At 45.1% G+C, this 10,643-nt stretch overlaps 1 protein-coding gene across 2 annotated transcripts in view; it reads right to left on the reverse strand.

Moving 5' to 3' along the window:
- LOC123165699 (helicase-like transcription factor CHR28) overlaps positions 1-6,690 on the reverse strand; it is a 21,553-nt gene extending 14,863 nt beyond the window's left edge. The window contains exons 1-5 of one of the 2 annotated variants that reach the window (XM_044583394.1): positions 6,412-6,690; positions 4,884-5,311; positions 4,437-4,814; positions 4,155-4,333; positions 3,499-3,570 (exon numbers count right to left, since the gene is read on the reverse strand). In XM_044583394.1, coding sequence (XP_044439329.1) covers positions 3,499-3,570; positions 4,155-4,333; positions 4,437-4,814; positions 4,884-5,091 — 837 coding nt within the window. In that variant the 5' untranslated portion in view covers positions 5,092-5,311; positions 6,412-6,690. Of the gene's footprint in view, positions 1-3,498; positions 3,571-4,154; positions 4,334-4,436; positions 5,312-6,411 lie in introns of both variants that reach the window. The other variant, XM_044583392.1, reaches the window with a different exon arrangement.
- Between the last annotated feature and the right edge of the window lie 3,953 nt (positions 6,691-10,643).

A 10,643-nucleotide genomic window follows, 5' to 3' on the forward strand; every position in this document is an offset into this window, starting at 1 on the left:
TGCCGAGTCACGGTGCTTCGGCCGGCCGCCCCGCGCCGCCTTGGCCGACTCGCTGCTCCAGCCGACATCCACGCGCGCAGCCGGCGTCCGCGTGCCCGTCCACCTCCCGCCTCCCGCCTCGCGCCGACTGGCGCCCTCGCAGGGGCGGCTGCCCAAGAAGAGAAAGAAGAAACAGGGCCGGGTCGAAAAGTCAAAGGGCCGAGTGCCTAGAAAAAAAATGGAGGGAGAAGCCGGCTGACAGAGAAAAGAAAAGGCCGAATGTGTAAAAAAAAAGGAGAGAGATGTGCGTTCGACTGCACGCAGCCGGCTGGAATTGGCGTCCGACTGCCAGATGTGCGTCCGACTGCCCGCGCACGACTGAAAATTGCGTCTGACTGTCAGATGTGCGTCCGACCGCCTACTGTAAAGAAGGTGTTGGCCGCCTGCTCGCTGCAAAGAATCTGACTGCTGAGTCGGAGTCCGGCTGCCCAGTCGGATGAAAAGGAAATGTCCGTCCGGCTGTAGCCGGACAAAGAGAAGAAGAAAAAAGAATCAACTTCAACAAAGAAGACTAAATAGTTGCCGGGAGATCCGGCCCGACTGCTCAGCAGTCGACCCGAATCTCGGGGGCTACACCCAGCGGGTGCGCCGACGCGCCCCCGCGAAGAAGACAAAGTAGTCGCCGGGAGATCCGGCCCGACTGCTCAGCAGTCGGCCCGAATCTCGGGGGCTACACCCAGCGGGTGCGCTGACGCGCCCCCGTGAGGAAGAAGACAAAAGTAGTTGCCGGAAGATCCGGCCCGACTGCTTTGCAGTCGGCCCGAATCTCGGGGGCTACCACCAGTGGGTGCGCTGGCGCGCCCCCATGGAAGATTGCAGACAAGAGAAGAGTTTTGTCCGGCTGCCAGCAGCCGGCAGAAGAAGAAAAAGGGCGCTGCAAGACGCCTCGCCACCTGGCCGGTCGAGCCTGACCGGCCGGGACCCCTCCTCGAGCGCCTAGAGGCTTGAGGGCTACACCCAGCGGGTGCGCCAACGCGCTCCGCGAGCGCCGAGCCGCGCCAGCTGTCTTCGACGACCTCCACCTCGGCTACACGAAAATCAATGTGAGCTCCTCACCCGCATATTTTTTCACCGCGAGAGCACGAATAACCCCGAGCGATGCTCGGGGGCTATCTCCGCATTTTATTACAGTTGCAGCACTGTTCGCCCCGGCGCCAACCAGAGTTGGCCCGGGGGCTGACCGCTTGGCCTGAGACGTTAGTTCCCGCAGACGGCTTAGTAGCGTGCGCGGTACCAAAGGCCCACTCTTAGTCACAGACCGCAGAGCGGCTGTCCGGCTAGCAAGAGTGAACGCTGGAGGCCACCCACGCGAAAAACGTCCGGGAAGAAAAACGGTTCGGGCAACCCGGCCGTTTCCTTTACAAGTATCTACTCGGTTGAATTCGCTCCCATTCGCTCCCAGAGTCTGAGTATTGTACACTCCACTCCGCGGCCCACTCTCAGCCACAGACCGCAGAGCGGCTGTCCGGCAAGCGAGAGCACAAGCCAAAGAGCGGAGGGAACACGAAAAAGATTGAAGGGGGCTCGGACGAAACCGAGTCGGCACCCTCTGCATAAAACTTGCAATGCTAAAAGCAATCATTGGATATATCTGCGTGGACTAACTTTGTCTTTTTGCATGATCATTTCCATGAACACCCGCCAAAAAACCTCCGCCCAACTTTGCCAAGTTGCCCGGAGGCTTGGGGGCTACTGTCGGAGTAATTGTCCACGGATACCCCGAAGACGGCGAGACAATAATTCAAGACATCGGGGCTAGCAAAGCCCCTCAGTCCGACTGCCCGGCTGCTCCTGCCGGCTCCCCGTCCGACTGCTCTGCCCGGCCGGCTGCCGACTGCAGCCTGACCCGACACCGACAAGACATCGACGTGACGTCCATACCGCGGACGAGACGGCTGTACCGCGACGACATCATCTACAGTGTATCTGTCCCTGGGCACTGTTTTATAAAGTGCACCAGGGACAAGGAGGCATGCACATCACGCCACACCATCATGGGCATGGTGCCCCATGCCCACTTGCCCCCCACGCCACTACCTAGCTTAGGTAGTAAGCTAGCTCACCTATATATATGCCACCCATCCATCCATCCACTGGAGGCTGACACACGCATGCATCCATGCCCACTCACGGTGGAGCTCTCTCATGCCCACTTGCTAGCTAGCTCATACACATATATGAGACATACAAAGCCAGATGCCTATGGCACTGAGCTCAGATACAGCTCCAGGAGCACTCTGTACTACAGATATACCACATATACTCAGACATGCAGGAGTAGGGGTGTTATCTCTCCGGAGAGCCCCGAACCTGGGTAAACTAGCGCGTGCTACTCGCATACCCGCTCCCGGGCCTATCAGCAGCAGTCTTACCCTCACACTAAGCCCTTGTGGCATCTGTCGACTCGCAAGCCCCCCGTGAGAATACCACGACAAGGAGACAGTAGTATCAAGTGTGTGCGTGGACGTGGGATGCAGCATGTTAATTGGGAGGATGGCGTTGTGCACATTATATGGAGTATATGGTATTTATTCTTTATATGCCAACCAAATTCTTTTGTTGGCAATTTCGAAACAGGCTGAAAATGGGTTTTGGACAATTTTTATGTGGCCAAGAAAATCGACTTACATGTGCATGCATGTTGTACTAATTGATGTCCAGTTATTATTTTATTGTTCTATAGGGACATTGTTAGTTGGGAGTAGGATCCCATTTTTCGTCTGCTCGGTGAGAAAGAATCGCCCAGATAGAGAGAATATATGTAGGTTGTTGGTAACTGGACTATATATTTTTTGCGTAGAGAAATAAAGCAAGATTTGATTCTTTGGTAGGGAGATAATGATGACACACAAAGAGATAGATTCGGCGTCTCTTTGGGATAAGCTCACAACCACGATAAACGCCCAATAAACTAAGAAAATGAATTAATGATAATTGCAAGCGAGTCGGATATGAAACCGATAGCCGTTACTATTCAGGAGTTCTACCAATAAACACAGGCTCGATCAAAACATCAGGATATTGTGAGATCAACGGTGGATGCTATGGGGGTAACTACACCCTTGTATATACTCGCCGTATCCCCGTACGGCTGTTTTTGGAAAATGTTGTATCTCGTGTCCCTGTATGCATATCATCATGTCCATGTCCCTGTATTTGTGCTTTTTTTAGGTTATACTACCCCTAAATCTGGCATAATTCATGCTTGCGGAATTGCTATTTCATCTTCTTCATTTCACACCTTACTAGTCAATAGTACAGTGCTGACGACATGCCCTATAACAGGGATAATGCATCCTAAATTCGACTACCACTTATCATTAGTTCATTTTCAATTGGACTGGGTCATCATGGAGAGTACAGTGCATTAGCGTGGAGACATAAATATGTGAATCTCACAGTGTGATCTCACGGCACTCCAGAAGTAAAGAATCCGCACTCATATAAAGAATAGGGTACCTGGTGCTTAAGCAGAGATACTGATAAGACACCCTCATCGAGATCATCTTCCCTTTTATCAAGACTAATGTTCTGCATAACAGAATAACAAAAGCAAGTTACTCAAAGCATAGAATCAAATGTAAGAGTAATAGCCAAATAAATAACCTGGATTGCTAAAACATACTATTTCCATGGGCTGGTAAACAAGAACATGCAGATGTATATTCTCATTGATAAGTCAAAACTAGCACTTGCATTTATAATGCGACAAAATTATTTTAATAAATATTTGAAGCTCTGCGAATGCAATGGTAATGTATTTATTATTCTGACTACCGTAAGACATATGCAGCACATAAGTTTGGTATTTATGCAGTAAAATGATTAACACGGCAAATTCATATAGGTAGAACCTGTATTTTTCTTGAGAAAGATACTTTAAAAGACAATGGCACATGTTAAAGCAGCATGTTGTTACAGAGTATGATTTTGAGTTCTGATAGGGATTATCAGCTGTCTTTTAATCCATCAAGCCAAGTCAGCAATGCAATTCACGGTACTTATCAAAGAAGAATAAGTCTATCATACATAATTGCCTCTGGACAAAACATCACATGATTAGCTGGGCATGAACATGAATGTTGTTTATGTCTCAACGGACCAAAGATGCATACCTGAAGAGCCTCTTGATATACTGCGCTCTCGTCAGGATCCATAAACCTATTTTCTAGGTTTGGACGAGCTTGCATGTCATTAACATTAGCAAGTTCATTGTTACTGGCAGAGTTATGGCCTCCAAAAGATGCAGGCAGCATCCTATGTGAACTAGGACTATCATATACATAGACATCATCTGGCAATTTTTAAGAGGGAAAAAATTAGTACTTGTATTGAAATCCTGCAACCATTTCCAATGTATGATTCAATTAGACTAATTTGAGACTAGCTACACAAACCATCGTCATTTTCCATGGTATCCTTCTGGGCATTACTCACAGAGTAGCTTCGGATTGAGAACCTTGAAGATGAAGGTTGCCCAGTGCCATTGGCATCATTTGTTCCCATACTATTATCATCCAACCTTTGTGAATTTCCATTGGTAAAACGTGCTGGGAGTTTATGGCTCTCACTTGCAACACTTGGATGTGTAGATTTTGACGTGCTTCCACTGGAAAAAGATGAAGGAAGAATCCTCTTGTTATTGCCATTTGCATCCACTGCCAAACCATTGCGCTCCCTCACTGCGATATCAAGTCTACTGGACGAGAGACAGGCCCTTCCAAAATCGTGTCTTGGCCCCGAATTTGAGTGTGGATAAGTTCTGTCCCCCGAACCTAGTGTATAACGGGCTTTCTCAATATCAATATCATTTGCGAAGGAAGGTGGCAGAGTTCTGTACTGACCATTATCATTTATATTAGACCTGGAAGAAGAGGGAGTGCTCCTCAACAAATCTTCGTCCTGAAAGCAGACTGATTGCCCTCCGCCATTCTCGCCAGATGTGACATTTGTAGAAGTTGGATCGTCAGAGTCAGAATCAAAATCATCACCACTATCCGATATCAAGTCAATAACATTATCATTATCGTTATTCATACTGCCGGCAAGCATGTGCACCGCGTCTGCGTTTTCAGGACTCAATTGTGGTTAGCATTCAAACCATGCACACATGAACAAGGTCAGATGGCAGAGTGTTAACCTATCTTTCAGCCTCCAGACTGAAAGCAAACCCACTTTGAAATTTATGCAGATGATTGGCAAGCTAGACAGATAAAGCACACCACACGATTCCTGGCAGCACTAGCAGTTACTCGAGTTATCCGCAATTGGCCTGCAAGCGGATCACATAAAATTGCAGCTGAGTAGATATCAAGTTATGGTGCACAGAACAGGAATAACAGCATGAAAATATCATTGTTCCAAATATCGGCCAGTTAATCAGCATCTCGGTCAGTTAATCGCTTCTCAGTGGGTCACCGAATATCCAATTAATTGATTTATCAGCCGTTTAACTGATTTATCGGCCGATTAACTGGAAAATGCCATCTGAAGTCTTTCCTGTCATGTAATAATGGTTTCGATACCTCCCTAGACTAGCCTTTAGAGGGGTTATTTTAGTTCCATCGTGGTAGTTTGGTGCCACGGCGCGCAGCCAGCCTGTTTGCTGTTCCGTTTTCTCAATTCCTGAACTGTGTTTGTAAAACTTTTGGTTTCATGCTCTGCAATGGGACCAGGGAGGCCCTTGTGGCTCCCTGATGCTCTAAAAATTAACTGGAAATTTCGCCTATTTATCACTACTCGGCACCCAACCGATATGGTACCAATTACCGATATCTTGAACATTGGAAAATATTGAGGAATTATTTTGTGAGAACCCCTTCTAAAAGTCATATGCATGCTTTATCGTCCTGCGAGTGGTCAGATGGAATTCTTCAGCATTAACACACAGGAAGAAAGCGATATGGAAAAGATATCAAAATTATTATAAAAAATTATTATAATTTTTATTAAAAAAAAAGTGGCAACACATCAATTGGAAATTATAGTGACCTAAGCCCGGAACAGATCAGTTCACTGGAGAGACTTTCCAGATCAGTTCAGCTCTAAAAATGGACCAATCAGACCCTACGCGCACGCTGATGATAGATGAGGGTTAGGTCTACGCTGAGGACTGGACTGGATTGAAGATGTCATTTCAATACCAGAAAGTAGAAAGGACTTTGCACGAACGCGCAACCGGACCAAATTCTGCGGTAGGGAACCCATGCTTGACGGGATCAACAATCCCCCGATCCGAGACCGCCAAGATGGCCCGGCCCGGAAAACCCCATCCGGGGAGAACCGAACAGCAACCTCGAGTTCACCCGAACAAAAAGCAACCCCGAGGCGGGGAGAAAGCCACTGCGCGGAACCCCCAGCAGCAACACGCACCTCTCGGGAACAGGCGAAAATCCGCGAGATCAGCCCTCGCGGCGCTCGACTCGGCGGCAGAGGAGGAACAGGCCGTTCGTTGGATACCGTTGCGGACTGGGCCGCGGCGGGATCAGGTCTGGGCAGGGGAGGTCGCCGCGCAGTTCACTGGGAGGGGGAGAGGGAGGAGGGGTGGCCGCACGGACAGGTGGAGGAGCGGCCTCGTGGAGGCGGAGGAAGGAAGCTTTTGGTCGTGTCGCGGATCCTATTTCCCCAATCTTTTGCGTGTGTTTGGTCGTAACTCTAGCCCTGCATCATATATGTACTCCCTCCGTTCCTAAATGCAAGTCTTTATAAAAAATTTACTAGATGAACTACGTAATGAATCTAAACTTAAAATGCAACTATATACATCCGTATGTGGTTCATAATGGAATCTCTACAAAGACTTACATTTAGGAACGGAGGGAGTATAATTTTTTTTTAAAAGTTAGAGTAAATATGCTATAAAGATTTAGAGTATTTTTAGCGGATCCTGTAAATCGGAGTCCCGCAAAATCGTTTATGGTTTTCAAAAACGCGCCCACTCGGCACCGCAAATCCGTACTCGGGGTTTTAGACAAATTCATGTTTTTTAACAATTTTATCTTAATACAATAGCAATATAAATTAAACTTGTTAATGCTTTGACATCATAGAATACAATAATCATCTCAATACAACAAATGTTCAATTGCAAATAATTAAAACAATACAGATGGTCCGAAAATGATAGGATGTTCAAATCACACATGAATATAAATAAGATCAAATGAATAAAATGGGAGTCTATCTCCCATACGGTTGCCACAGATTGATCATCACGTAGCTAGGTGTGTCTGGTATTGTTCTCAATCTACTGATAGGTCTGAAGAATTGCATTGATCTGATGTGGATTCATGACAGGTCTGACACGGTTACCAATATTGTCATAGAAAAACTTTAAGTTTAAATCCCTCATCCTTAATCATTATGTTGTGTAGAATTAGACATGCAATCATGATATTTAAGAGGGATTTCTTATCCTAGACAAGAAGCAAGCAGGAACTCGAACAATAGCAAACCGAGCTTGCAACACATCAAATGCCCTCTCAATATCCTTTTAGTGTGCTTCTTGTGCTTGGGCGAAAAATAATTTGTTTCTTGCCTTCTGGCTTACTGATGGTTGATACGTCTCCAACATGTTCATAATTTTGATTGTTTCATGCTATTATATTATCGATCTTGGATGCTTTATTATATTATTTTATATATTTTTTGAGACTAACTTATTAACTCGGTGCCCAGTGTCAGTTCCTTTTTTTTGCTTGTTTTTGCCTTTTCAGAAAATCAGTATCAAGCAAAGTCCAAACATAATGAAACGTTACGATGATTTTTTTCTAAACTAGAAAGGATCCTAAAATGAGCGGGAGGAGGTAAAAAGACTTATGAGAGAGCCACGAGCTCACAAGACGCGCCCTGGGGGCTGGGGCGCGCCCCTGAGCTCGTGACTCCCACGCAACTCCGTTTGACCTAATTCCACCTCTATAAATTTTCAAATATTCCTAAACCAACATAGAGCTACCCGAAACACATTTTCCGCCACTGCAAGCTTATGTTGTACCGCGATCCCATCTGGAGGCCTTTTCTGGTACTCTACCGGAGGGGGGAATCGATCACGGAGGGCCTCTACATCAACTTTATTGCCCTTCCGATGATGCGTGAGTAGTTCAGCACAGACCTACGATCCATAGCTAGTAGCTAGATGGCTTCTTCTCTCTCTTTGATCTTCAATACAATATTCTCATCGATCTTCTTGAAGTTCTATGCGATGTAATCTTCTTTTATGGTGTGTTTGTTGTGATTTGATGAATTGCGGGTTTATGATCAAATTATTCATTTAAATTAATTGAGTCTTTTTTAAACTTTATTATGCATTATTGTCATAGCTTTGTATTTCTCTCCGATCTATCCATTTGGTTTGGCTAGCTGGATTGATTTATCTTTAGTGGGAGAGGTGCTTTGTAATGGGTTCAATCTTGCGGTGTTCTCATCCAGTGACAGAAAGGGTAGCGAGACACGTATTTGTATTGTTGACATTAAGGATAAATCGATGGGGTTTATTCATATTGCTTGGGTTTACTTTGTCTACATCATATCATCATACATCATGCAATACTCTGTTTGTTATGAACTTAATACGTAGAGAGGCAAACATAGAAGCGCTCTCGAAGTGGAGTAATAGTAATAGATGCAGAATCTCTTCGGTCTACCTATCATGGACGTGATGCCTATATACATGATCATTGCCATAAATAACATCATAACTATGCGCTTTTCTATCAATTGCCCAACAGTAATTTATCTACCCACTGTATGGTATTGTTTCGACGGAGAAACCTCTATTGAAAACTATGGTCCCTGGGTCTACTTTAATCTTATTACTAAAACCAAAAATATCTTGCTGCAATTTACTCTTTTTATTTTGTTTTACAATTTATCTATCTACCTATACAAGATTTGATCCTTGCAAGTAACGAGTTTAAGGGGATTGACAACCCTCTTGCCCATGTTGGATGCAAGTTTTTTCTTTTATGTGTGCAGGTAATGTTTGATACATCTCCAGCGTATCTATAATTTTTTATTGTTCCATGCTATTATAGTTTATACTAGCAAAAATGCCCGTGCGTTGCAACGGGAGAAAACATGCATGTCCCTAAACATGATACAAGACCCTCACATGTCTATAACCTCTATGTCAACACGGCGCCCCACTGTGTTGGTGTCATCGCTTATCCTCCTTCCCGTCCTCACAGAAGGCGAGACTAAGGGTTGTATTCATGGACACCAGCTTGTCGAACGAGGAGGGTTTCATACCGACGGCATCGATGACAAGTGCTAACTTGTCAACACATATTGTGGGTTGATGGTCTTCGCTAAGGTACCGGTTTGCATGACCCAAATTACAATGCAGCTAAATGAATGGATGATTGTTATATGTGTGTGGGGGGGTGATGGGGTGGGGTGGTTTGTCACTTCTAAATGAGTAAAGGTAAAGGATAGTCCTACAATTTTCAAATTGTGGGCATGGGTGCTAGAGCTATTATCTCTACATTTTTATGCCCAAATAAATCAAGTACTAATAATATCACTTAATTGGACCAATAACATAATTTATGTTACATCGCCCAGAAAAATATTATTGCAAAAGGTACGGATTGAAAAAAAATCGGTTCACAATCATTTATTGGAAAATATATTAGGACAATGTTTGTCGTATATATGCACGCAGGGGATCAATATTTTAATTTAAAGTTCTATGAAGTGTTTGTGGCTCATTCCTCATTACATTTAGAAGAAGAAAATCTTGTCATCTATAGGTGGGCACTAGCACTTTGCAGAAGTTATGATAGAGGCAAAGGTGTCCCGTCCTTCGATGAGATGGTGGCTATCGTTTTGGAGGAAGTTGACTTTGACGATCCGACTACGGACGTGCGAGGACGTCGCGCCTTAGCAATCACTAAACCAACTCCGAGAGGTTATTGACCACGCCGGAGCATGATCAACCTGACCACGAAGGTCTGTTTCCTGCAGGCAAATGAAGAACAGGCAAGAAACTAAGATTGCAATCTGGATATTGCGAATATAAGAGGAAAGCTTTATTGATCAAGGTGGGGTTCTGTGATGTCTTGGTCTGGTCGTTGAACACAAATGAAGTACGCGAAGTTGCAGCTATGGCGAACTTTTAATCTAAACAAAACCCAAAGTCTAAACGGTGCCCTAAGGGCTGTATATATGGAGGAATAGGGGGGGAGGATTTCGTGGCCCTTGGGGAAGGGGTCCGAAACCAACCCTATCTCTTATTCCCCACACATACGGACTCTAAAAACAACCTATACTTATGTATTTCGAAATTACATGGGCCTGGCCCAATAATAAGGTGACGCAACACCTAGAATAGCCTCTGGACGAAATTTATGATGCTGCATCTTGTATATTTCGTCCAAGGCTTCATGCACTCATTATGGTGGCTTCAAAGTCCTGAAATCATCACTTGTAACTCTGTTCTTGTTCCCCTTGCGCATGCCATCATCTCCATGCTTGATCTTGCTCCAATGATCATCTTTCTTGTCCAAGCTAGGCCCTTCATTTGTAAGCAAGACAAATGTATCCAATTTAGGCAGCATCATATTCTCGTGAACATTAGAATCATTACCAAGAAACGAAAGTACCTG

This window comes from Triticum aestivum, chromosome 7D, assembly GCF_018294505.1.
Source record: "Triticum aestivum cultivar Chinese Spring chromosome 7D, IWGSC CS RefSeq v2.1, whole genome shotgun sequence".
In the NCBI taxonomy this organism is placed as follows: Eukaryota; Viridiplantae; Streptophyta; class Magnoliopsida; order Poales; family Poaceae; genus Triticum; species Triticum aestivum.